The sequence below is a fragment of the Calidris pugnax genome, unplaced genomic scaffold, assembly GCF_001431845.1.
Source record: "Calidris pugnax isolate Ruff unplaced genomic scaffold, ASM143184v1 scaffold25, whole genome shotgun sequence".
In the NCBI taxonomy this organism is placed as follows: Eukaryota; Metazoa; Chordata; class Aves; order Charadriiformes; family Scolopacidae; genus Calidris; species Calidris pugnax.
Window position 1 is genome coordinate 6467963 of NW_015090805.1, and position 27003 is coordinate 6494965.

Here is a 27003-nt window from a genome sequence, read left to right on the forward strand (position 1 = left end):
AATTGAGTTCCTCGGGGGCTTCGTGGCCGTCGCTGCGCCTGGGCCGCCGGCGCGCAGTTGGAGCTGCACACAGGTGGCTTCACCTTAAATCCGGATTAGCTGTTTTCTTCCCTGGGAGATTAATAAAGCCAAACAAACAACCCCCCCTGTGCTTCCCGCACCTTGAGAGCTGGGAAGCTCCCTGGTGCCTGTTCCAAGCTGTGTTACTCCCCAGCTCCTTTTAGCTGTCCTGCTGGTTTTTCATTCCGGGATCTCAGCTTCCTGCGGCTGGATGTGATTTTGGTGGTGGGCAGATAGAAAAGAAAAACAAAAAAAACACCACCACCAACAAAAACCCAACCCAAAACATGCAGAGATGTAGGTACACATTGCAAAAGGAAATAAAAAGAAAAGCCTGAGATATTTCACGGTGACTGAAACCTTGCAGGCCACTTACTCCTTAGTTGAGGAGCAGCCTTCAAACGACCCGGAGGGAAATGCTTTCCCCTGCTATCTTCAATGAAAGCTGCCTTTTTTTCCTTTTTCCCTCTCTAGGTAGGGCCTCACAACCATGCCCCCCAACATCAGTGGGACTAATGACACCGCTAAGGTTGCAAGGTTGCCTGCATGGATGCCTCTGCTCAGGGAGCTATCATGGAAGACATACCTTAGCCTCTGTCTGGAAGTGTCATCAGTTTTGACCGATCACTTTTCGCCATCCACCTGCTCCCTCCATTCCTTTGGACTATTTGCAGAAACGGGATCTGGTGACCCAATCTGCTGAGCAATCCTCACTGCTGTGAGCCTCACCTGAAGCTCTGGGAACCAATCCCCATGAAACAATCAGAATTTAACTAAGGGACCAGCACTGGGGCAGTAATTGCAAAGGAGGGGGGTTTGCTCTTACTGCCAAACATAAATAGCCAACCATACTTTTCTTGCAGCAGATACTCCAGGAACATTGGGTGCTTTTGTATTACTAGCTGCTGTGCTGCAGCCTTTCCCAGCACGTGTACAGCATGTATCAATGATTTTGAACATATACAGTGTAATCAAACATCAACCTAAATGTTTCTATGGTTAGCAGCTTCTGAGGTGCGAGGTACGTCACACAACCTTACCCAAGATGTACAGAGAAAGGATGAAATCTGAAAAGCAGCTTTCACAAAGCCACCCAAACCATACCTCTCTGGCCTTAGGTTTTCAAGCTCAGTTCTACAGAAGAGTTTTCTTCCTTCTGGGCGAAAATGCAGCACGTTCAGGGCATTTGCCCTGAACATATTTATACTAGTGACTTTGTTCTGTGTTGCAAGACTTGTGAGTGCTTTACTGATACAAATATTTCTGATAATGCTTGCAAACCAGAGAAGCCTGTTGAGGGTAAGTGTGCAGCTTGATGGCAGATGAGATTCGCTGTTGACACTGAAAATCATGCACAGCGACACAATTAACATTAAAATCACTGTTCATTCTTAAGCTTTCAATATAAAAGTGTCCTGACTGAAGTTTGGAAAGCTCCCAAAGCACACAGAGAAAGCATTATGCAACAGCAGCCCCTAATTTCCCAGGGAAGAGGTGCTCCCTCCATAGAGGAAGTCAGCACCTGTCAGTAAATCCGTGAGCCCTGGATGCTGCAGCAGCAGCTTCCTCTGTCCACTCCACACAGTTCTTCCAGACACACAGATCCTGAAAACTTGTCCCATGGGACTGGGATCCCCGAGTGGAAAGTTCAGGAGTGCAGTCTTTCCCTAGACAAGTGTAGGGCCTAGCACAGACTAGCACTGAGCCACTGCTGCTGGGATCCAAAGATCCAAACTCAGGTCTGTTGACTTCTGTACAGAGCCCTCATCCATTGAAATTGAATTTGAAAGTTTTCACAGAATCAGATAAAAATTAAAGCTGGTGTGTGAGCAGTCAAGGTAATCTGAAAAATGAGAATTGCATTTGAAAAGTTATTTCAAATTAACATTTAATATTACTAGAAGAATTACATTCAAATATAGTATTGAATACACTTAACCATTACTTAATGCTCTGTTATTTCAAGCTCTGCTGTTCTTTGGCAGTTACCTTGGTTGCACCTACTATATTTTTTTTTTCCTTCAGGACAATTAAATCCTTTTGAATATTTAACTATGTCTCCCTCTGTGTATCATGCACTGTTGCTATGCTATCTCAAAGCTGAAGTATCCAAAAGAGAAAGCCAAGCGTGGTTATTCTGCAAACAAGCACAGAATTACACAGCAAAGCAAAAGCATTTTCTCTCCTGTTCTTGATACTGAATTCTAGGCAGAAGTTTTCCAGTTTCATCTATGGCTAAGTTATTCTGCTTTGCCAGTACCAGTGTTAAAGCAGTACAATCCTCCTTCATATGGATTTAACAGCAGTAGCAGAAGAAGTGAAATGACTACAGTTAGTCCCATATAGAAAAGGAATAAAGTTCTGCTGCTGGAGATACCTTTAGGACTACGCAACTGTGCCCCTCCACCACCCAAGTAGGACTTTTTTAGTTGGAGCCTTTTCCTCCTTATTCACACCATATTTATCATGACACAAGATCTGCTTGTATATTAAATTTTAAAGAACATTTTCTTACTAAGAATTAGATTCTGCTTCAGTGAAAGAATTCTGCAAGACACAAATATCTGAGGCCATTGAAAGCAGGCATCTGCAGAACCACAGGGCACTCCTGTTCAAAGGCAGGAGTTAGACGCAAGTAGTATTTTTGTAGAAGGTAAGATCATCTTAGAAACCCTCAATCTAACTAAGTCACTGGTTCACCATCTCCAGTTAGTGAGGAAACTATGTGAAGACACAGGTTTATAGCTTATGGGAGAATGCAAAACAAAATGTTTTGATGGCAAAAAGTTTTCTTAGATTTTAATAGCCCATTTGACAGCATCTCATCAGGATTTTAAAAGTATTTTTGTAGAAGGTAAGATCATCTTAGAAACCCTCAATCTAACTAAGTTACTGGTGAGGAAACTATGTGAAGACACAGGTTTATAGCTTATGGGAGAATGCAAAACAAAATGTTTTGATGGCAAAAAGTTTTCTTAGATTTTAATAGCCCATTTGACAGCATCTCATCAGGATTTTAAAAGAAATACCCAAGTATGGAATGCAACCACCAGAAAACTGGAAGTAAAACTACCAAATCATCCTGTTAGCAATATTCTCTTTAAAAATTATTAAAGATATGTAAATAACGAACACAAACATTTAAAAAATATCCTGCTCCAATTTTCAAGTAATACTTAAAAGGATAACTTTTCTCTTATGTTCATTCCAATTGCATTAGAGATCATTAATAATTCATATTAATACAAATAATTCACATTCTCAATACTACACAATATTACTCCTCAGTCTATCACTTTCCTTAACTGTAAAAATGCACATAAGCTATTTAAGTTTAGCATAAACCTATTATAATATTATCTTCATAGAGCATTACAGCATTAACATAGTAAAGCATATTGTTCAATGTTTTGTTATTTTATTTTATAATCCGAAGTTGAAAACTTCATATATCTGTAGGTAAAAAACATTGCAGAGTAGCCTTCCATGTTTGTTGTGTGGGTTTTGAAAAAATAAATCCCTGACCTCACAATCTAGTGACATTAAACCAGACATTTTTTATGTCCTCTTTTAATTAGCAAAAAGAAGACTTGTGAAGTCCAATACCCAGCACATTTTCCTCAGTTGTGATGTTCCATTTAACGCAAGTAGCAGGTACCAGTCTGCAGCTACTTCTCACAAAACCAATTTCTCTGCAGGCAAAGGTGTTCAAAAAATAAAGAGCTTTTCACCATTAACATATAATAAACTTCCCCTCTCAGACAAATCAGCATTGCAAATTCAGTCAGATAATCCACTAAATATGAAAATTCAGTGGCGTCTACCTCCTCATTTAAAAAAAAAAAAAAAAAAAAGTTCTGCTAAGCCTTTTGTTGTATGTGTTGTTAGGACGGTGCTTATCCACTGGCCATCAGAAATGTCCTTCAGAGATGCAGCTGGGCTGTTTGGTGGCAGAATTAATCCCTCTCTCTCAGGTCCCGGACGGTGGTAGCACTGCAGTTCCAAAATAAGTTGCACCTTGAACATTACTGTAGTCATGGCCCTGAGATGATCTCCCTACCTCTTTTAACACTTAGGAACAGCCAAATACATTCTTTTGTACAAAAAGTGTTTTTTTTTTTTTAAAAAAAAAGAATTTTCCATTTTAATTAGTCTGCTAGTATACAGCAATCTGCATTTTTACAGTATTATCTTGATTTAGTTGCATTTCAGAAGTTGCAAAGTGACCTTTAGTCACTGAAAGAACAGAGTTTTATACTTTAAAAAAACTGAATTAGAATATTTTTAGTCAATTAATGAAAATGAAAAGCCCTCAAGTAATGTAAACTACAAAATGTTACTGCATTGGTTTGTCTTTTACGCATGTGTTTGTCTTTTATTTAGGAATCAGTAATCCTGAAGAATGCTATTATAGTACAGAGTTGAAATTACAAACATGGTAAGTCTGCAGTTATTCGCATAATGCTAAGACTTATAAAATACATCTGTTTGAAATTTAGGTGATTTGTTTACAAGTTGGTAAGTTTTCAGACAAGTTAAAGAAAGGAGAAGTGGGCTTTAACCTCAGGAAATGGCGTATACGCAAACTGATTGTACACTGACATGCAATATTACCTTTTTCTTAAATTTACTTTCAGAACACAGTTCCAAAAGCCGTTTAAAATACTTACTGGAGAAGTTACCGGACCAATGGTACAGTTGCTACTTTCACCAGGTCAAAAATATTCTTCCTTTATTTACAAAATCTCTTTAATCCTTCACATTGAAAACAAGTAAAAGAATACAGTAACTATGATAATTTACCACTAAACCGTGCTTCTTTTTCCCCCCACAGGAACTGAAGAATCCTGCTTTTTAACACCAACTCAGAAGCCTGGATTATTGAAGAGCACTCCGTAACAGCAGGAAGAAAACCCAAAACGTAGTTGCAAAACTGGGGAAAAAAAAGAGAAGAACTGTGGTAAAGTTTTCCCTTTTTGTTGCTGTTTATTCACCACTAGCCTCGTGTCCGACGTTCAGCTTAACTTTCCATGTTTTCAAGGAAGTCACATTCAACACTCTCTTCAAGCTGTTGCAAGATCTTTACGCCATTACTGCCAACATAGTCCACAGAGAGAGATGCAGGAGTATGTGAGTTCTGGGATTCGCTCCTGTTTGCTGTAAACGCGCAACACAGAGTCTTGAAGAAAGGCATGAGCTGGGTGATACTAGATATAGAGCGGAAGTTCAAAAGAGGACATCTGTGCTGCTTGGATATTCCGTCAGCGTTGTTTGGTTCCTGTAAGCAAAGGTTTTGCATTAAGACACAATGTTGTTATGGCTCGTCTGAACCCTGTACTAACACGCTTCTTTCATACAAAGAGATCCACAGTCTGAATCACAATACAACTGTGTCACGATACAAACTGTATAGATGCTATACTGGAGTTATTTCTATGTTCAGATTGGAGTTTCCAGTAAATGAAAGTCTCACAAATTCAGAACACATCAAATTTGGACTAGTCTTCAGAATCAGATATCAAACAACAATTTAATACAGAGATATCTCTGAGAAATACTAATGCCCCTGTTTCCTTTTCTGGAAGAATTAATATTAAATTTAATGGCAATTTAAAATGCTATTATGGTAAACTTTTTTTTGACAAAGTACAGCATGCTCTTTTTTATAAATACCAGTCCTGTCTGAGATAAATTGTTTTAACTGAGTGGTTGTGGGCAGATTTAAGGGAACAATAGGAAAACTGCCTACTGTTCCCCCGCTCAAAAGCAATCTGACATCTTCGAGTTATATATATATGAAAGCAGGCAGATCATTTTTAAAAGTCTCATGAATCTTATTAAAATATCTAAAAACCTCTTGCCTAGCTGAAAATCTTGTCACTTGTTTAGAAAAGTAAGTTAATGGATTTAAAAAAAAAGAAAAAAAGATTCAAGTGAAGCATTCTTTCTTTACCCCATATTTCATCTTCAGCAGATCCATGATTCTTGTAATGTGTGGTCTGCATTCCTGATGATTTTCTACCAGATGAGAGGTCACAGTAGTTGACTCTGTGTCCACCTCTGGGACAAATGCCCATTTGTACCTGAAACAAATGGATTACTTGACAAGATGACAGGCAGAAAAAAACATTGTTTGGATCACATATAGTATAGTAGAGCACTGGTTTACAGAAAGCATTGTCATGATGATAATTTTATGCTATTACCAGAGCCAAACTAAATGAGAAAGGACGTTATTATCATGTCAGTATTTTCATGCAACTGGCTCCAAAAAATTTCCAAGTATCAACATCTGTACTTGTAAAATGAACTAATGCAAAATTAAGTCTGTAAGAAAATATATCTGTAATTACTTTATAGGATAAGAATGGTAACAGTGTGGAGAACAGCTAAGTAATTAGAGAACTTACATTTGAAACAAGTGCATCCTGTCAGGTGGAAATGAAAGTGCTGTGTCCAAAAACTTACAAGCGGATAAGTACAAGGTCAGCTCATTCTGCTGTATGTCAGATCCACTGCCATCACCCGAGACTTTCTGTTTGCTTATTTTGCTGTTGCTCCTGTGTTAGTTACAATGAAGAAATGTACCATTAAACCATAAATCCACTAGATGTTTTTCCTTCAGCAAAAGAGAAACGTACACATTTACACAAATGAGCACTTGCATATGTGTTCAACAAAAACTATTTTTATTCTGTATAAGCACTATGATTAATATGAAAGGCTGTTAGAAGAAAAAGGGAAGTGCTCAGAAAAAATGTCAACATGTTAAAATACTCAAATGCTGACGTAGCATCTCTTCTGTTTTTGTATGCAACTAACAAGTGGTACTTATGTTTTTTGAACATATATTTATGTTAACGGCTGGAAAAAAGTCTTAAATTATGGAAACTACACTAGTATCAGAAATATGCATGTGCAATAACAAAAAATCATGTTGTCTCCCCTCTATCCCAGGTAATTAATTAATTAAATAAATATTTGCAGATACGGAACAAGCACAATCGTTATCAGCTTTCACAAGTTCTCTATTGGACAAATGGGAGCTCTTACTTTGATGGTTCATCTTCCTCAGTTAAATCTTCTTCCAGCTGTAGAAAAGTCTGAATCTTTAAATAAATAAATAAATTATGAGGATGCTGAAACATTCATACTTCTCAATTACAAAAAAAGATATGCTTTACATAGTATAAGGAACTACAGACTCTCAGTTTACTCTTATGACTTGGAACAAATTAACAAATCATGCAAGAGATTACGTTAGTAACAACAATAAAATTAATCAAAAAGGTATTTCCCAATGACAATGTTAATTCTTTCCCCAAACTATCAGACTAATGTAAAGCTATGAAAACATTTCTTTTTTCAAACATCAGGTGTATTTGGGAGGAAGAAGAAGGTGAAATGGGAAAAGACACACACTAATTAGTTTCAAATTACTACTTATTCCTTACCAATTCAGTTACCATAATTGGCCACAACGAGGTTAGATGCTGAGGAGAAATCCTTAGCAAAAGAACTCTGAAGAAGAGAAACATCTGTGCAGCAACTATAGAAGTTTGCCCAACACGGAGGTTCTCAGTCAATCGTTCTGAAATATATTTGGCAAAACAAAATTTGTGCTTTATCATCAGTTTTGGGTTGAGTCGTTTGCACTCTATTAACAAAATTGTGATTCGGAAAAGTCTGAAGACGTGGTGGTTTTATACTGGACAAAATTTTGTCAAAACTGACATTTAGGGAGAACGACAACAGCCCCAGAGTGGCTGGAAGATTACCACAAAATAATCATGTTTCGAGTTATATTTCCACACCAAAGGCTTTGGAACTCAGATTCCTGTCTCCCTCTTGATGAGGTTATTTATTTGTTAGAATTCAGAGATTCACAGCGTCACAAATTTTGTTAAAAACTTTAAAAAAATGGAAGTACATGTTGCAAAATTGGTAACATTCCTTTCTTACACAATTTATGTATGTGTTACAGCCCAAAAAAAAAAAAAGGCAGGTGACATCACAAATCTTACCTTGTATTAAGGGAAGATAGAGATGATACTGGTCAGTCTCTCCACTAAAGACGGCGAAAGCTTGCCTCTTTAACAACATCGCTTTTTGCTCAAAACTTGGGTACAGTTTTAAGGCGCTGCTCTGCATATCTGTAACAGAGATAAGAATTATCTACCATATAAAGACTTCTTGTGTTTTGGGCTGAAAATAGTGCCCCTGTCCTGAAATCTTTTAAAAAGAAACACTCTCTTTGGGTCTACTGACTGGTGAATTAGTCTTGCATTGTAAGCCTTTAAGACTATTCTTTTAGAAGATTTGAAAACGAGACTAAAGGAGCATAGACTTTTCATTTTGTAGCTCTTAGGCAAATCCAAGGGGTCCTATCCCACCCTCTCCCACAGGACTTATTCTTCTACACTCTCCTCAAGCCTGAATTACAGGTCAAAGCACATTGCTCAAAAGTCTACTGTACTAGTAGAGCGCGTTCCTAGAGCTCGATGCCAGTACACAGACACCTGCAAAGTTTGACAGTCTCCTTCCTTTCTAACAGGGAACAGCTGCAAAAGGTCACACTCCAGCAACTTAAGGTTATGGCAAAATGTGAATGGGGAAGTTCAACATTAGCACTTCTAGAACAAAAATATATATGGTGTGTTTTAGAAATGACTAAAGTAGAGAACTAACACAGAATCACAGAATCACCATGGTTGGAAGGGACCTCTGAGATCATCGAGTCCAACCTTAAAAACCAAACCAAAACAAAACAACCCCCCAAACAACAACAACAAAACCCCCACAAAACACAACACCCCACCATATCACACCCACCCACAAACCAATAATCTTGGGCACTAGAGCATGCCCTGAAGAGCCACGTCTAAGAGCCACAGCTTTTAGCTGTGAATAAAGTTGGCAATATAGTCAATTATGCAGCTGCAGCATTGCCTGCATTTTATTGATACATTGGTATATTAAAAATGCACCCAATAGCTCAAATGTAAATAGATTTCAAATTAATCTAGAAGTGAGAAATCAGTAGCTGATACTTACTCATCAAATCTTTAAACATAGTTTTCTCGTGTGTTAGAAGATGATCAATAATGGATCTCCAACTGAATAAGATATAGGAGGAGTTAGATAACCAGAGAAAGCTTTGGTATAAATTCACCTCAGAAAAGGTTTTGGTCAAACATTTCATACAAGGAAACAGTTTCCAAACAATATTCAATATGCAGACTCTTGACTGTTTAACACATACTGCATTCTAGGTCCTCCAGCTCTAGTTCCCTATTCACTAAGTTGAGTATCAGCATAAGACAAGTTAGTTTGTATGCACTATAATGAAATCTTAAGTGCTTATAATGTGTCTAGTAGAATTAGTGGTTGAGACCCATTTTTAACATTACTACATTCTGTAAGAAAGTAATAAACAAGAATTTTATTTCCAATATTAGCCATTCTCCTTTACAGCCTTTCTTTGCAAATTCAGAATAGTATTTCAGGAGTGCTACAATTTAATGTCTTACTGAGTGCATGAAGTATCCATCTGGAAAAAAGCTGGATCCATGTACAACTCAAGAACCTCTTTTTTCCAGGCTCGCTTGGTATAGGCGTATCCACTCAATGAGCTCAGCAACTGAGCACCAGCACGAAAACTAGGAATGTTGTAGGCACTGAGGGAAGAGAGCAATAATGATAAATATATGTACTTTTAAAAGTTAAGTTTATATAAACAGAAAATAAACTCTGGGGTTCCCCAGAACTTCTAACCAAATTCTCTCAATAATAGGCTACGCCTACATTAGCTCATAACTCAGAGCAGTAGATCAGTAGACCAAAGCAGTTTGTGCAGAAGCTCCTCATATTTCCAGTGTATCTGGTTTGGGGATTATCACAGCACAGCACTGTCTGTCTCCAGTACAGGTGTGGTTCAAAACTTCCCCAAAAAAATCAAGTTTCCAATAAGCTTTGCATACTTGTCAGCAGACCCCTTTAGAAGGTACCACAGTAGGCTTCATCTGTCACCCAGATAACACTTATGCAGCAGTTCTCATGTCATCACCACCTGTATAAAAATCTCACACACAAGCCTTTTGGACCTTGTGCTGCCCTATATGCCATCCCACTCCAATTTGGACACCGTGCTCTGCAAGGCACAGCAGGGAAGGAGCCTTGGTCTCAAGGTGAAGGGACCCTGCTTGAACTAATGCTTGTCCTCTGGCACCTCAGTTTCACTGAGGACACAGATGCCAAGCAGCATCCTGCTACAAATCCTTGCTATGGTAACTGCTTTGCTCATGGCTGAATGAAGGTTTCAAGTTGCGGAGGTGGTGCTCAGACTAACAAGAACATGACTTTTGGTTGAGAAGGAAAGCTGTTAAGGTGTTCTGTTGTGAGCTGGCACCAAACCTTCACAGAAGGCTTCAACAGCCCCTGTGTTTTCAAGGTGCATGTGTGGGAGAAGTTACTGCCTTTTTGTGGGGCCCTGCAATGAAGCTCCTGTCAGTTGGGGGAGAACAGTGGTATGAAGGCAGTCTTGGAGGTTTTAACTCCTGAGCAGCACGTATGAGTGATATGAAAATCACACAGCCCCTCTATGGGCATGATAGGGGCTCCACATTCTTAACCTGTGATCATCTTAGAATCATAGAATGGTTCGGGTTGAAAGGGACCTTAAAGATCATTGAGTTCCAACTCCACCAGCCATGGGCAGGGACACCTCCCACTAGACCAGGTTGCTCAAAGCTCACTATGGTTATGGCTACATGGATCACAAGGGCTGCTGGCCTTGCCAGGCTGACACTGGAGAACCATCAAGGGACATCTCTAGGCATTTCAGCCACTTCATCAGGACTCTGATGTCCATGGCTTTTGAACTATAAGTCTCAGACCAAAAGGCAAGGTAGTGCAAGAAAAAAAAAAAGCTGGCTGGCTCCTGGTGTTCAGATCTCCATTTGCATTGCAGAAGTAGTCACTCATTCCCTGCACCAATTCACAAGGACATCATGACAGCAGTGGTGTCCGTGCCAATTGTAGCTGTGCCATTTCCACACATGGAGCAGTGATGGAACAAGTGCTTGGCTTGCAGCCACTAGCTCACAGCAGGCCAAGCTCGGCAGCATGATGCCAGTATTCCCAGGAACAGTTTCAGTGGTGGTTGTATGCAGGGTTTTCCATACCTGCTGCAAACGGCAAGACCACCAGACGCATGTGTGTGATAGTATATCCCCTGGTCAACAAGAGTGACACACGCTCCATAAATCAAGAATCTGACTGACTTGGTTCAGACTGAAGTAGGCAGAAAACATTGTAATAGATACAATGGAAAATGTACATATGTAATGAATAGAAAAGAATAGCTTCCTAAAATTTCTCTACATCATTTTTTATCCATCCTCCTTGAGAGAGAGCACAGAAATGTCTTCAGACCCTGCTGCACCCTGAGGCTTGCTGGCTTTAGTGCTCACTTCCCACTGACAATCAACCCACCATCCCTTTCAGGCGTGCCTGGTTATATCTTCCCTGACCCTCTATATTCTTTTTTTCTCTTCAATGTATTAACTGGCTAGTAGTCCTGACTGTGACCTATCTAACAGTTGAGACAATCCCCACTCTTCCTCACTACCTGTGAGTTCTGGCTGATGCTCTCCCACACCTCAGTATAGACTGATCTGCTCTGAAAAAATGAAGTAGCCAAAAGGTAGCAGCCAGGAGGAAGGAAAGCTTGATACCTGCTACCCAGGAGCAGCTGCATCTCAGAAAAATAGAAGGGGTGGTGAGCAGGGAAGAGAAGGGGAGGGATACCTCCTGCCACTTGGCAGAGAGCTGCTAGAAAAAGGAGAACTTGCTTCCTAAGAGGTCTGTGAATAGCACTGGGAAAAAGGTTGGGAAGACTGAGGAACCAGCACCAACCAATAAGGCCCTGGAAGATGGAAAGGAAACCCCCACAGCAAGGAAATATTCTCCTCTCCCTCCTCCTGTCCCTGTAGGAAAAGGGTCGTCCTGTTCCACTGACAGAGGATATTATCCATCTCTCCCACACCTATGTTTTTGGCTGAAAAACTAGGCAGAGTATAGGGAGATATTGCACTCTTCCTACTTGTGACCTCCTACTTCCTTCCTGTGACCTGCCCAGTGCTCTGCTGCCCCATCCCATGGCCTCTCTCCATTACCTAACATACACAGAAAGGGGAATAAGGCCCTTTAAGTAAAGGCCAAAAACCCAGATGGGAGGAACACCTACAGTTGAACAGCAACAATTGTCACAAAGCTCAAACAATAACGGTTTCAGATCGTGGGGGAAATACAGCTCATCCCCGTTTCCATTCTAATAAGGTGAGAGGACAAATAGAAGAAAAACCAAAAGCCTTACAATGTGGTCAAAAAACAAATCAGTCTTAAGAAAAATCTTAAGAAAGAAGTCACCTGTGGTTGCGTAGATAAGGAAATACATAATAAAGCAAACGTGAAATCAATGGCACAGCTTTCTCCTTCTCGTCGCTCCGGTAAACCATGTCCAAAAGAGAAGCAAGAACCTTAAAAATGAAAAGAATGTCTCTTTAAACCTCTAGTTGGTATTTCTGACAAAAGGGGAAAGCATGCCATATTTTAGGCTAGAATGTGTGTGCACATGGGATGCCTCAATAAAGATTTAAACTCCCATTTAATCTACCAGGAAAATCTAACGTATTCCTCTCCTAAATAATACCAATAAACAACCACCCCACAGGTGAGAGCAGCAAATACAAACTGGTTCCTACTTACTTCTGCAAGAAGAGAAAGAGCTTGGACACTGTATATTGAAGGAGCAGAGGCAGAAACCATTGAAGATGGTGCCACTGACGTATCTAGAAGAGGAAAAATGATACAGTTTTCCCTTCAGACATGTTTAAATTCTGCTGTTTCTTAATTTTCTGCCCAAAACTTGCATATAGGTATTACAGTGAAATACTTCTGGGCATGTTGCCACAATGACATACCTCATGCCCCATGCTGTTCTGTCCCATGTATTGCATGCACCTGCAATAAGTTTTCCTCCATATTACACACAATCTACAGGTATTTACTGAACCTGCTTAGGCTGACATTCTTATTGGAGAATAATGCAGGGGGGTTTTTTTGGTTTTACTTTTGGCTGTATTCCTCCTGCCTCATGCAAACTACACACTGTCAAACACCTTGTACTCTTCACTGACTTGAGCAGAAGAGAGAAAGCAGCAGAATGTCAGACAAAACCACATTACCATTCACATCTTCAATGTTGAAGTCATCTGGTAAAATCTGAGGCTGAGCTTTCACTTCTAAGTTTCGGCTCAGCCAGCTAGTCTGTTCCAGAGAAGAACCAGCAACAGTTCCTACAGCGTCCAAGATTTTTTGGGTCACCTCCTATAACATGACCAGACAATGTGGCATCAGATGAAAGCTATCATCACTTGGCCAATCCAGCAAAGTCCTTTTCATATGGAATGTGTTAAATAATAATAATAAAAAAATTACCCATAGAAAACACCTTTGAAAACTCCACAATTACCACTGCTATTTCATGCATCTTCAACAAAATTTTGTTAGAGGTGTTCTGCATAATATGTCTCTTACATTTGAGTCTCCCATATTTACCAGGCCTAAGCCAAAACATGTGGATGCACATTAACACATTCTAAAAGCACAGGTGAATTCAGATACAAAGTACAGATCAGGCCATTTCCACTTTTACTTAGATGTACAGTGCCAGATTTATGAACTAAAAGGTATACACGTATACACTGTACCTGCAAGTCTTTTTGGTCTTTTTTGTTTTCTAGAGTAGGTGTCCTAGTCACAAAGTCATTCAGAATACTGTGGGAAAATCAATTCACTCTGAGTTAGTAATTGGACAGGTCTACTCAATACATCTATAAACCTTCTTCTCTCTTGCACAGTACCTGAGAAGGAGAAAGTGTCCAGGAGGAGCCAAGTTCAACTGCACAGACTCTTTGAGAAGTCCTAATAAGGACTGAAAGTTCTCCTGCAAGGCTGAGACAGGCAGTCTGCCAAAAAAATAATACCAAAACACACTGAAGTCTGAATTAATGAAAAACCAAAAAACAACATACATGGGTAACTTGGTTGCCTTAGAGCTTCCATTAAGATCAGTCCTTTATATCCTGCCCCTTTGTAACTGATCAAACAACATGGTATAAATACCCAGCAGCACAGGCAATATGCATACAGCTCACTGCATACAGTATATTGTACAGTCTGACATATCCCAAGGCTTCCATATGGGAAAAGCCAAGTATGTGAAGAAGAGTTTTGATCAAAGGAGCATTTCCAATCAACTGTCTGACTCTCAATGTGTCCAGCACATGCTGCAGCCATAATATAAAACACTGAATTTAGAAATTCTCTATCCATTCATTTGGCAACACAGAATAGATAAGGAGAAAGATCATTAGAAATTATACAAGTGTCTTGCTAATAAGGTGTCTGAAGTATGTTGCTCTATTAGTATGAAATGAAGATTTCAGACTGGCATTATAAATAGATCAATGGAACATAATGTGATATCCCAGTTATTTTGTGTTTATCTGAAGCGGCAATAACCATTCTCTACATAAAGGTGCTCTGTGACATTGTGACATAAAGATCAAAGTAAAGCAGAAATAGTGATGCTAGCTGTTATCTTAACTCGAGTCAAACAGAAAATTCTCTTTTATAATGATTGTATTACCTTTGAATGAAAGCATAACTGAACTGCAGCACTGGAATATCTACAAGAGAAGATTTCTGAAAAATAAAAGCAAAACTGCAATTATTTGCCATCAGAAAAAAAAAAAAAGGTCCAGTCTCATTGAACTTATGTTCTATGGTTAACACATCCTTCTTAGAAGCCACTTGTAGTCCAACAGGTGATCAACTATGATAAAACTATACAGCAGTACAAGACAATTCAGAGCTTTAATAGAGGATCCTAGTTCAGAAGCAGTCACGTTACTTTGGAATACTGGCTACAGTTCATTCAGAGCTGTAGGAGCTCCTACAATGGCATACACAGTAGCAAAACTGGTTTCCTTGCAAACCAATTGGAAGAGAGCAGACTCAATGTGATGTATTTCTAACTGTTCAGGTAAGGGTAGAAAGATAAAAATGCATCACTGAGTTGTGTATCTGCAGCAGCTTTATGAAAATTGTCAGCACCTTTGGTACTGGAGGACTCCACACCTTTTCATTGCCAGCAACTTCTCTGGCAAAATGTTCTGAAGAACCTACTTACACTGACAGATGAAAACAGAAACCCAGAAAATATAACTTATTCAGGAGCAAAAGAGAATCACGTGTTTAAAAAACAAACAAAACCAAACAAAACAACCAAACCTTCCTTCTAACAATATTTAGAAGACACATTGGAAAAAATCCAGAAGAGAATATATTAAGAAAAGGAATGATCTTCATGGTTACCTCTTCACCCTTGATTTGTGATGGCTTCTTGACTACCTCTTTGACTAGATGTAATATAGTGTCAATTTTCAATGTGTTAAGTGCACATACTAAATCCACAAGAATAAGCTGAGACGCACTAGCCACCGGAAGAATCTGACAAAACAAAACAAAAGACACACCCCTCAGATCACTGTAGCAGGCAAAACATGAAGTTAAAAAACCAGCTTTTTGTGTGACTACTCAAATATCAATACTTAGACAAAATGTAAATTAGACATATTAAATCAAGCATGCAACAATTTGCCATATGCAGATCTTCTCCCAACACCTTCATGAAAAGAACTTCATTATGCTCAAATGAAAGCAAAAAAGAAAGAGGTGTTCTACCCAGAATGCTTAGTTCCAGAGAATACTACAACTCTAACCTTTCTCTGAAAATGGAACTGATTCAAGATCTTTAAAATATAATTGGCAAGTTGCAATCCTAAGATTACAATCCAGTGCTGAATAAAAAAATAGCTATTACTGTCAGACTTAAGCTGCCACACTGTCCATTTTATTTGGTTACTTATTTAGGTTTAATTGTAGTCCTGATGCTTTGTGGAATTATGTATAAATTAGAGTGTTTAAGATTTTTCAGTGGCTTACCATTGTTACATGTAAAAAACCCCAAAGAATCTATAAACAAGCCCAGTTAGAACTGATCACGTAAATGTAACATTTGCCTTTACACTGGAAAACTAAGGGTGCCTTTCTTTAGTTTCACCTTGATTTTACTTTGATTCCTATGAGGTTTCTTGCTATTCCATACTGCTGCAATTGCTGCCATCAATTGGATTCCAAGTTGTGCTGTCAATGGATTCAGGAAGTCCAGTATTTTAGTTCTTAATGTCTATAGAGGGGAAAAAAATAACTGTTAGTGCTAAACTTTGCAAGGGAAAAGCTACCTCACAGTTTGTAAAACATTCTTTCTTTTCCCAAGATGTTCAGATAATACACCACAATAAAAGAATCTCTTTGTATACTTGGCAGTCAGACTAATTTGATAATTTACTTATGAGTTAGTATATCCTTCTTAGATGGAAGGCACATTTGTTGGAAAACATTGTAAAATAGAAAAAAAACCTTTTTGTGTTACGTTCTCTCTTTTTCTACAGATATTTTTAACTACTAAGATCTACCAATATCCACAGATGAAGAGAAAAGTCTAGTATTTTTATTCCTTCAGGTACATGCTCTACGGCCCGTGTGAGGTGCAGACAACTCACAGGTGGCTAGCCCTACAGCAGCTATCATCAGAAGCTCACAGAAAAAGCATAACATTAAACAGATTTTGCAGATGGGCAAAAAGAACAGGGAAGAATCTACTGTTGTAGGTAAGTACTGTGCAAGTCATGAGAGTTCTTCAAAAATTCTTTGTGGCCCAATACCAGTTCTGGGAACGGCAAAACTATTCCTATGAACTCCATGTAAAATGGTGAGGGAGGGATCATAAGGATGATGAGATACACAGCAGTTTAAAAGAGCTCCTACTTTGGTTGCTTTAAAGTAGACAGAAGAAGAGCCCTTAGTTGTTCCAAAGAAGTCAGTTGGTCTTTTTTGAGAGTCTTCCCTCTTTATAACACTCCAAAGAAGGGACATGGTATTAATAATGCGAGGCAATTCTTCCAAAATGGCATTCCTAGCATTTCTCAGGTTTGCAGGTTCAGCTGAACATGATGACTAGAAAAAAAAAAAAAAAAATTAAAATACATTATATCATGCACCACAGATAGACTAGTCTTATTCTATAATTAGGAGAATTATAGTCAACTTTTGTAATGACAACTTTGAAATTAAGTCAACCATTCCATTTCTGAAATATACTGCTGCTATTAGGGTCTATAGAATTTGCTGTTCACTATTTTGGCACAGACAGAATTGATTTGTCTAGAAAATTATTAGGATAATATCCTCTTCTGACAAATGTTATAGGAATAAAAATTGTAGAGAATACATCAGCATGTTATCAACTCAAAAGAAAAGAGAAGATTTTATTAATGACAGAGCAACTGTAGATAAGGTACACAGGACTAATATTTATGTGACCGAGATCATCATGAACGTCTTCTGCTTAAAATTGACTTTCCTGTCTTCAAATAGAAAAATTAAATCCAGTCTCCCTCCCTTACACTTTTACTTATTTCACTTCTTTTGGCAAGCTATGAGGCTTCTTTAAGGTTATGTTTTCTGTACAAGCGCCGTTTTACTACTTATACTCATCTCTGAATGAAAAAGGGGTATTATGATGAACTGGTGCCGAGGAGTCAAGCAAGCGGTAGGCATTAAATGCTTACCTTTCTAGTTTGATTAGGGTGATCCAGAAGGCAGAAGTGACCAATGGTTGTCAGACCTTCCAAAAGGGTTAGTGGGTAATCAGGCGTAACATTTTCTCTTTTAGAAGTTAAACTTTGGATGGTAAAAAAAAAATGATGGTTATTAGGCCAAATAGCATTTCCTTAATTAAAAATTCCAATAGAAATCTGTTTCTATTCAATAGTTAAAAGAATACTGGAATGATAAGACAGCAATATCAAACCAAAGGATTCACAAACTATGCTTGGACAATCTTGCTTCCTTGCCTAGATCTTTTAAAATTTTATCCCCCCTGACTATAAATATTCAGCTTTCAATTATTTTTTCCCTACTCCTTTCACTTACTGCCTGTTCTGAACAGTACCACTGTCTTTTTCTTCTCCAGGGTGTCTCTCCTCAATCCTCCAAAATCCTCCGTCTTGTCGAAACCGGGAACTTTTTTACTTGGATGGCAGGCAGAGGGGGACAGGAAGCATTACAGCTGGTGGTCATTCTTGCTGCTGGTCCCCTGTCCTCCCTTTCTCCAAACACAGTGACCCCTGCTGCAACAACACTGCCTCCACCTCACCTGGGCTCAAGGGACAGACACCTGCAAGCGCAGCAAGGTTTGAGGATCAAACTCTGGGCCCCACCATGCTAAAGTTACCGTGCACTACTCTCTAGTAGGGGGAACTTTTCAGCATAAGAAATCCCACACCGCGGACTCTTACCTTGCAGATGTTTTTGCAGATGTCTTCACAGCTTCATTTTCATACTGTTTGACAAGCTCATCCAGGTTTTTACATATCTGTACAATAAATGGTGCCACGGTCCAGCCTAAGGACTTCCCAAAATAGGGCAGGGAACATGTGACTAAGCCTACCCAAGTGGGATGCATCCCATAGCCATACTCCGGTTGCAAACCTCTAACCACAGCAGAGACGAATAATCCCTGTGAAGTTATTGGGTGTGGATAGACATACTGCATTGCACCAATAGCCTGCTGGAAATTAAGAGCCTGCTGCCATTCCTTAGAGAGATCTGGCTGATTCTCCTGCTCCTCAGGAGTCTGTCCAAGATGGTGCTCCAAGACAATCAATACCTGCAAAAGCTTCAGCAACTCAATCTGGAGTGGGTGTTCGCTCCATATTTGATCATGCCCAAAATTGATTAGGCTCTCTTCAAAGAGTTCTTCTTCAGGAACATTATTAACTCCGTCTGCCATAAGCAGCTCATACCGTTTCTGACTTGTGTACATTGATGCAGACAAAGAAAGGAGAACAAACTCCTGAATTTTGCACCTTCCAAGCAAATTGCGTATGAACTCTACGTTCTTACTCTCTGCTGCCTTTGCCATGGTAGCTAGCTGGGTCATCATTCTGATCAGGACTTCCACACTTTTTACTTGAACATCTCTGTTGCCAAGCACATCTCTGTGTGTGACCTTCAGGTAGCACGGATAATATGAGCGCAGAAAACTGAGACAGAGGTAAGTGAGCAATTCTATTAGAAGAGAATGGGGACACATAGTTGGGGACTGAGTCTGAAGCTTGCCGTAAAAACTTTGCCCTACAAGAGCTTCCTGATGGCGAGCTAAAAGATTGTAAATGAGATTCAAATGTGCTGTGGAGCTGGTATCCATGCTTGTACTAGCTACGGCTTCAATAAATTCTTTAGGGTTTGTTTTAAGCACTGCCTCCAGAACAGAAAAAGCATACAATACCCTCTTAGAATCATAAGGCTGCAAATATAGCAGCATGTGTTTAAACAGCGCCTCGATCATCTCCTGTTTTTCCTTCTGTTGCTTGAGCAACCTAGAATGGGTAATTTCCTGGAGCTCCAAGTCCACCTCTTCATCACTTGACAGAGACTCTGATGCTTGAGTCCTCTCAGAGTCAGCACGCACAAGGTTTAGTGCTGCACTGGATTTGGAGCTTTCAGGAAGGAACGCATTGAGCAAACTCATCTGGTTTGTGGTCTCTTTGCCATCAGTTGCAGCACTGTCATTATCCTCATTGCTCATTTCTTGGAGCTCCAGAGAAGGAGAAAAAGAGGATGTATTTTCACTGTCATGGCCTGTGCTGGTGTCTGCTGATTCTGTGTGCTCACTGTTATCTTGGTCACCATCTGCTTCATGTAAAGTTATTGGATTACAAGAGCCATCATTTTCAGACTCTCCAGTTTTTAACTCTGGCTTCTCTGGATCTTTTTCCACTTCTGCCCAAATTGCTTCTCTATCCACGGTAGTAAACTGGCTCAATGGAAGATTTTCCTCAGAATTGCTCTCAGAGATACCAGATTCTTTCAAAGAGGCCTTTTTCTTGCAAAGCCAGTCACGTATATCTTCTGAAAAAAAAAAAAAGTTTTTTTTTTTTTTTCAAGAAAAGCATATAATCATCTATTTAATACACAGAATCATAGAATAGTTTGGGTTGGAAGGGACCTTTAAAGGTCATCTAGTCCAGCTTTATATTGAATAAATCATTGTAAGAAAAAAAGGTTAAAAAGCTACTCTGTTTTAGTCTAGTATTAATTATAATGAGCAGACCTAAAAAAACCTCTGGGTTAAGGCAAGAATTACTTTTTTCTTAAAGTGGTAGAGCAGTCCTGAACTACCATAAGTGCAAGAGAATAGGATAAAAATATAAAGTGCGTGCTGCTTCTCCTATGCTATGATTCCCTAGATGTGACAATTTTTTTTAATGCTTCCTGAACATAAAATGTTTGTTGAGACCAGGAAGGAAATGAGAAGGATAGCAACAGAGGCTTTTTTTTTTTTTGGTAAAGAGCCGTTTTCCTTGATTACATGCCATGGAACAAGGAAGGAATATGTTAGCTCTGAGTTTGTATAGCATCTTATAAACAGGTCCCTTTGGATGCTATAAATGTCTGCCATCTGTCTATTTGCCAATCAAGACAGAAAAACAATTACGCAAGCAGACAGCTAGGTTAACAGTAATGAGACAGACAGGTGACAAGGAAGTTTCTTTACACAAAAATACTGGACACTTCTCCACTGTCTTCCTGCTCTACTCCAGGAAACAACCTTGGCTACTTGGGCCAAATGGCGCAGAGTGTCTCCTATCCATACCACTCCCAGCAATCCCAAACCTGAACAGCCTGCCAGCCTTTGCAGGCCTCTACACTGTGAACAAGCCCTGGCTCTGTAACTGTCTCTATCTTCCTCAGCTGCTCCCCACAGGTCTCTGTCACACTTGCCTGTTCCATATTTGACACACAGATCATCTATGGTTCATATTGGGTTCTCATGATGGGTCTTAAAATGGACACCTTCCAGCTGTCAAATTTAGCCTGTTAAGGTAAAGACACCCTGCTGCATTCCTAAATGTGGGTGGCTGGAGGTCATCTTCAATTCCAAACACCTTTCTGCTTCTTCATCCTAGCTCTAGGATACCTCAAGAAATATGCCACAAGGAAAGCTCATCTTTCCTCTTGAAGATCAACCCTCTTTGGACAAAGACATTATAATCTTAAGATGTTAGCAGAATTAGGTGGGGTTTTTTTGTGTGGTGTGCCCTAAATAGCAATATGTTCCTCACAACCCATCTGATTGTTTTAACATGATGCTGAGAGAGTCATTAACAGAAAATATTCTGAATAAAGAAACCTGGTATGAGGGTGCATAGTGTGCTGGGGCAAGACTGGGTGGAGAAAGTAAGATTTGCCTGTCCATCCTGCCTGCTGGAACAGTTCCTGGACTGACACAGTCACCAAACTGCTCCTGGATTTCATTTGGTTGCAGACCTAGTTTTGCTCAAGAAGGGATCCCACAAACAGTGAACACACATGCAGCGTGGATCATCTGGGAATGGCAATGTGAAGTGAGGGACAAGATCCCAGAGCAAAGCAGGGAGCAATCCAAACCAACAGTGTAGGTGCAGCCACCATAGTAGAAATGATCACTAGGCCTTCAACTAGCATAACTTACTCCTGAACTCTGTTTTAGGCATCAGTAGAGGTACCTGGATGAGGAGGAATCTATGGAGCTGATGCAAGACAACTCAGGATAACAGGATGCCATTGCATTTCAGAGACTACCTTCAGTAGGTGTTCAGGAGTATGCAATGCTATGTTAGCACTTACAGTTTCAGTCCAAGAACAGTTTTACCTGCTGAATTTTTCTGTTTGATGTAGTGGATGGACGTGCGCTGTGTCTTTGGATGAAGCAGCAGCAGCAGGACTGGTTCAAGAATCCGTGCAACATCATTAAGTGAAAGAGCACGGATCAGCCAGCCCTGTGCTGCAGCACCAATTGCGCCATCCGAACAATTGAGACTGTCCAGTACGACAAACAGAGACCTGAGTGGAGAAATCAGAACGAAGAAGTACAATTGAAATCCCTAAAAAAGTTAATGCAAACAACAAAATAGTGGCAGGGAACAGACAGAGCGCATGTTCAAGTGAGCACCAGCCAATGGCTCATGTCTGCTAACAACAGCTTGACCATGCACATTTTTCTGAGTTGAGGCCAAGTACGCATGCGTTTGTAGAAGCAAGGCCATATGTACACTCACACTCTAGAAGAGCAGCACATTTTAAAGTTCTTTCACATATTTATTTAGAAAGACTCTTAATGCCTTTGTTTCATTTTATAAAAACATTACGGTGTCATAAATAGGAAGTAAAACTAAAACAAGATTTTATTATTTTTTTTTCCGCACAAGTAGCTGGTTCTATTTTCTTTGGGAAAAAGTCTAACCCACTCCAAGATAAAAAATATCTGCAAGCTACTTTTCATATACAAAGCTCTTTTATTTTTACAGAAACTTCCTTCACACAAGAAAGTGCACCATGCAAACAGAGTGCTTTACAAAGGTAATAGTGCAAGGAAGTTGAAGATCTTCCTTTTACTCATTTTTTGTTCGCTCCAGAGAGAGCATTTTCCCATCTCAGAAAAAAGAACAGAACAAAGCATGATATAGTTAAATATATAAATGCAAATCCAAGCCAGTGGAAATGGAAAAATACCTATCAAAGGACCGATTGTGAGAAGTCACTCTGCTGCCTTGGATCTCTCTGGTCAGATGCCACATGACAGAGAATCTGAACAGTGCTTCCAGCCTTGTCCCCTTTGCAAGGAAACAAGACAGATACATATTTTTTGCAGCATTTATCTCCGAGTAAAGTTTCAGCAATTTTAAACCTCTATTAGATCACCAGTTATTGTGTAGGTTACTGCTAATCTTTCTCAGGTAGTTTGAGAGCACTTATCTATTTTGCAATGGATTAAACCAAAGTGCCATATATCCATGAATGCACAACCAAAACTTAACAGCCACAGTATTTGTAGGAGGAAAAAAGTGTGCTGATACACCAAAAAAGTATTTCAGGATTCTTTGTATAAACGTTTTAGTCTTGATTTGGTGCTAGGGAGATTTAAAAGTTGAATGACAAATGGGAAGATATTGCTGTATTAGGTAATGTTTGTTACCGGTAATTTTGTTTGAAAGCTTTTAAAAGATTTCCAAACTTTTACATTTCAAAATTACAAGAGCAAAGATAAGAAAACAATACCGTGAAGACTGAAGGTGACTGTTTTAAGTTTTATTGTGCAAGGCACTTCTCACAAATAAACTGTAAGTTATTAAAGAACTGCTCTGTTATTAAACCAGGTAAGTAAAATAATTAACTGGCTCACTTAAAATACAGTTTACTTATTATGAGAACTAAATACTAAGGTGGACACATTGGTGGACAAGTGTATGTCAACATTTTGTTTATTGTCAACATTTTGTTGACATACACTTACAAGGTAATATAGTCTTTTGTTGAAAATCAACACAAAATAAAACTATTTTAGAGTTATTGGTGGAGCTGGATCAGTTTGGAAATACTGACAAAAATGGCAAGATTTTAGATACTACCTGATTTGGCCAAAATTAAAAAAGCTCCAGCATTGACTGACAGAGCTAGTATCCAGGGATTATGTTTAGCAGTAGTCCCATGATGAATAAAGCTGAGGGAATTATAAAGGCGTGGACAAAGCGTGTCAAACTCTTGGAAGACAGAGGGACCATGGGAGTGAAGATGTGGGGTGGGAGGGAACTGGAGACAGTCTAGGAAGCACTGGAACAACTCTACAGTGACCAAAGGGATTCAGTGAATACAGGACTTACTTTATCATGATCCAAAAGTGCATGGCAGATAATGTCTTCACAGATATTTGCTGATGGTGCCAAGCAGTGCAGCCTGTAGAACAGTTCCACACAGGCAATATGATGCTCCCGTGTCTCTTTGTTCAGCTGATTCCAGAGCACACATGCTACTCTCTAGGGAAAAATAACAATATTTAGCAATAATAATAAGAAGAACAGCAATAACAATAATAATGTGATATTTCTTCCCTGACTTAAAAGCTTTCCATTGCATAAACGCCAACTACTATAAAAAGGGGTTTCCAAATCATCTTAGTTCAGCAAAGAACGAGAATTCAGGTCATACATTCAGACCTAAAGAAATGCAACTTTGTGACCCTAGTAGGACAGGCAATTCAAATATACATGCACCAGAAGTTAAGAAAAGCATTTCTGCTTTTCTTTTCTGGGTCAAAACTTAACAGATGGTACATGTGTCAGGCACAGCAATTGGAAACACAGTAATTTAGAAAAAGATCTTGGAACCAACCCTCATGCCAACACTAATATCAATAATTGGTCAGGAGAAGGAAAACATCTTTGAAATATATCTACTTAAAACAAGGAGGAGGGATTGTTTTCATCATTATTCACTCACTATCATATTTTCTTATCTGAAAACTTAGAGAGGTACCAATGTTCTCTAATGTATAGCTTTCAAGCTAATGAAACCAAACCCTTCAAGTGAGAAATCAATTATACCTACCCCCCAAAAATTTGGGCATAAAACCAACTAGCAATTGGAAAATAACCTGCCACTTCTGAACATTCCGTTGGGAAGTACACAAAGAAGAATGCAATTTATTTCAAATGCTTATGGCAGCAAAAACCAGCAGTGTGTCATTGTAACACAAACATGCTGCCCCCAAACATTCATGCAAATAACATTTGCTTTCCCACCCCATCCTTAGAGATTGGGCAGTTGGCAGTAAAAGAGTTGGGCAGTAAAAAAAGAAAAAGAAAATTGACACCTGGTAGAAATCTGTTTTCTCAGAGATGATCTTTAGAACTCCAGGAGAAATGGGAGGAAGGGTGACCATCTGTAGCTTTCCAAAGAAGGGGTTGTGGCCAGACACTTTGTATCGCTTCATTCTGTCTTCTATCACAAGTGCCAGTGACTGGGAATGGTTGATCACCTCCAGCAGCGTGAAGATGGACACGTTCTGAACATAGCAGTCATTCACACAACAGCATATTGTCATTAAGGACTTCAGCCACAGAGGGAAGCTGGCATCACAACCTCCTCATAAGATAAGTGAAAAAAAAGTTTTTGAATAATCTCAAGGTTATGGTCATATTTCCAAGAATTCTTCAATCAAGCCCACAAGACCAACAGACAAAAATCTGCTATGGTTTCTGCTATGGTTTAGAGCTCCAGTTTTCCGCCTATACCCATATTCTTCTAACACATCCTTTTTGGGGGCAGGGGATGGGATGATACAACATGGACTTGGGGGGGATGGATTTTCTGAAAATCCTGAACCATGCCACAGGGCTTTACAGGCCAGAAGGTCTTTTCATTCCTTCAGCTACAAGTTTTGTGGTGAAAGCTTCCAAAATAATGTGAATTTTAAAAGCTTTGTAAAAATCATCCCTCAGCTGCAAGACACAAAACACGTGCTGATGTGGGTAAGTCTTTAATTCACATGCAACTTGCCTTCCACCCTGTCAGAAGGCTATACTACCGGCCCTGGTCACATCTTGCAAATAGCCAAGCTCACACTGCTATTTGCATCCTCAAATGCTCAAATTGCTCATAAAGGAATATTTTCTTACCAGGAACTTGAAACAGAGAGAGGTACAACTGTTCCATCTCCTCCTCTGAAAGATAGACTGGAAATGTGGTACAATCCAACAAAAGATGACAAGCCGCAGCGAAAGCTTCCTTGCAGTCCCCTCTAAGGGGTCCCAAGACAAGCATCACTTGCTCCAAGTCCCACTCTTCTTCCTCCTTTTCCTTTTTACTACCAGAGTTGCAGTCAGAAGGAAGAGGATTAGAACTCTTGTTCTTGAATGGTGACCCTCGAACTGAGAACAAGTCTGAAAGTATTTGTTTAAACTGAGGTACAGTGATTTGCTTGGCATCCCATGGGCTCTTTTTCTTGCTAGCACTTTCAGGTAATCTGTAGCCATTCTCTTTCTTCTCTTTTCCACTCAGATTCAGTGCTGAGATGCTTTCATTACTTGTTTCTTGAAATTGCACCCCAAAAATGTATTTACTGGAAAACTTGGCAACCAGCTCTTGGATGCAATACAAAGTCTTCTGAATGCTCCCCCCTTTCTTCCAGACGTCGTCTCTCTCGATGGTCACAGTTGGCACCCCCAAGTGCTGAGAGAGCTCCGGGGAAGAAGTGCTTAGACCAATGCCACTGTCTTCTGACTTCAGGGGAGGGAATGGAGTCTCATCCTCCTCCTGCAGCACAGACTTTGTCTCCAAGGTTATGTCCACATTTTCCTTCTTCACTGGGCTCTAAAACAGGAATGTTAATGTGGTTAATGTGGCACTGCATAGATCATTTTAAACCATGTAGAACTGTAGCAGGCATGGGGGAACGGCAATGACAGAAATAAAAAAACCCTAGTATTTGCAATTTCCAGATACAGATTACTTTTACAAAATAATGAGACGTAGTTATTTGTAAGTACTTCAATCTGACTGCATTTAAAACCTAACAAATGTTTGTATAATCCTCACACCTTGACTTATCAAACACCAACAGATCCATAGCTATGGATACTTAGTAAATGGAAATGTTCCCTTAAAAACAATTCACCTCTAGAAGTGTATTACATACGTTGGACTATTTCTAGTCAAATGCATGTATTTGTCCTACTGCTAAACTTTGGCAGGCTGTGCTTGTGTGATTGCTTTATGCCATCTATTCCTTATTCCCTATCATGGTCCCTTGCACACAAATAATACCACATTGTGTTGAACTAAAATATTAATTGAGAGCCTTGCAGACCTAACCAGCTGTACAGCTGAGCTTGATTTAGCAACTTGAATCTTTAGCAGCTGCATGATGCTGGG

At 39.5% G+C, this 27003-nt stretch overlaps 1 protein-coding gene and 1 long non-coding RNA gene across 3 annotated transcripts in view; one reads left to right on the forward strand and one right to left on the reverse strand.

Annotated features, from left to right (window-relative positions):
* Positions 1-286: 286 nt before the first annotated feature.
* On the forward strand, positions 287-5032 carry LOC106885744. Its single transcript, XR_001411492.1, has 4 exons — positions 287-1359; positions 4444-4498; positions 4698-4774; positions 4895-5032. It is a non-coding gene; the product is annotated as an uncharacterized LOC106885744 (long non-coding RNA).
* Positions 4409-27003, reverse strand: part of DOPEY2 (dopey family member 2) — a 43696-nt gene continuing 21101 nt past the window's right edge. Inside the window, exons 13-36 of one of the 2 annotated variants that reach the window (XM_014938186.1) lie at positions 25749-26442; positions 24944-25212; positions 23955-24107; positions 22807-22907; positions 21947-22137; positions 18549-20163; positions 17820-17931; positions 17017-17205; positions 16250-16375; positions 15502-15636; positions 14774-14829; positions 13986-14090; positions 13833-13899; positions 13308-13449; positions 12829-12911; positions 12490-12599; positions 9591-9737; positions 9115-9176; positions 8085-8213; positions 7515-7651; positions 7114-7169; positions 6471-6620; positions 6014-6143; positions 4409-5338 (exon numbers count right to left, since the gene is read on the reverse strand). In XM_014938186.1, the coding sequence (XP_014793672.1) occupies positions 5081-5338; positions 6014-6143; positions 6471-6620; positions 7114-7169; positions 7515-7651; positions 8085-8213; positions 9115-9176; positions 9591-9737; positions 12490-12599; positions 12829-12911; positions 13308-13449; positions 13833-13899; positions 13986-14090; positions 14774-14829; positions 15502-15636; positions 16250-16375; positions 17017-17205; positions 17820-17931; positions 18549-20163; positions 21947-22137; positions 22807-22907; positions 23955-24107; positions 24944-25212; positions 25749-26442 (5217 nt within the window). In that variant the 3' untranslated portion in view covers positions 4409-5080. Of the gene's footprint in view, positions 5339-6013; positions 6144-6470; positions 6621-7113; positions 7170-7514; positions 7652-8084; positions 8214-9114; positions 9177-9590; positions 9738-12489; positions 12600-12828; positions 12912-13307; positions 13450-13832; positions 13900-13985; positions 14091-14773; positions 14830-15501; positions 15637-16249; positions 16376-17016; positions 17206-17819; positions 17932-18548; positions 20164-21946; positions 22138-22806; positions 22908-23954; positions 24108-24943; positions 25216-25748; positions 26443-27003 lie in introns of both variants that reach the window. The other variant, XM_014938185.1, reaches the window with a different exon arrangement.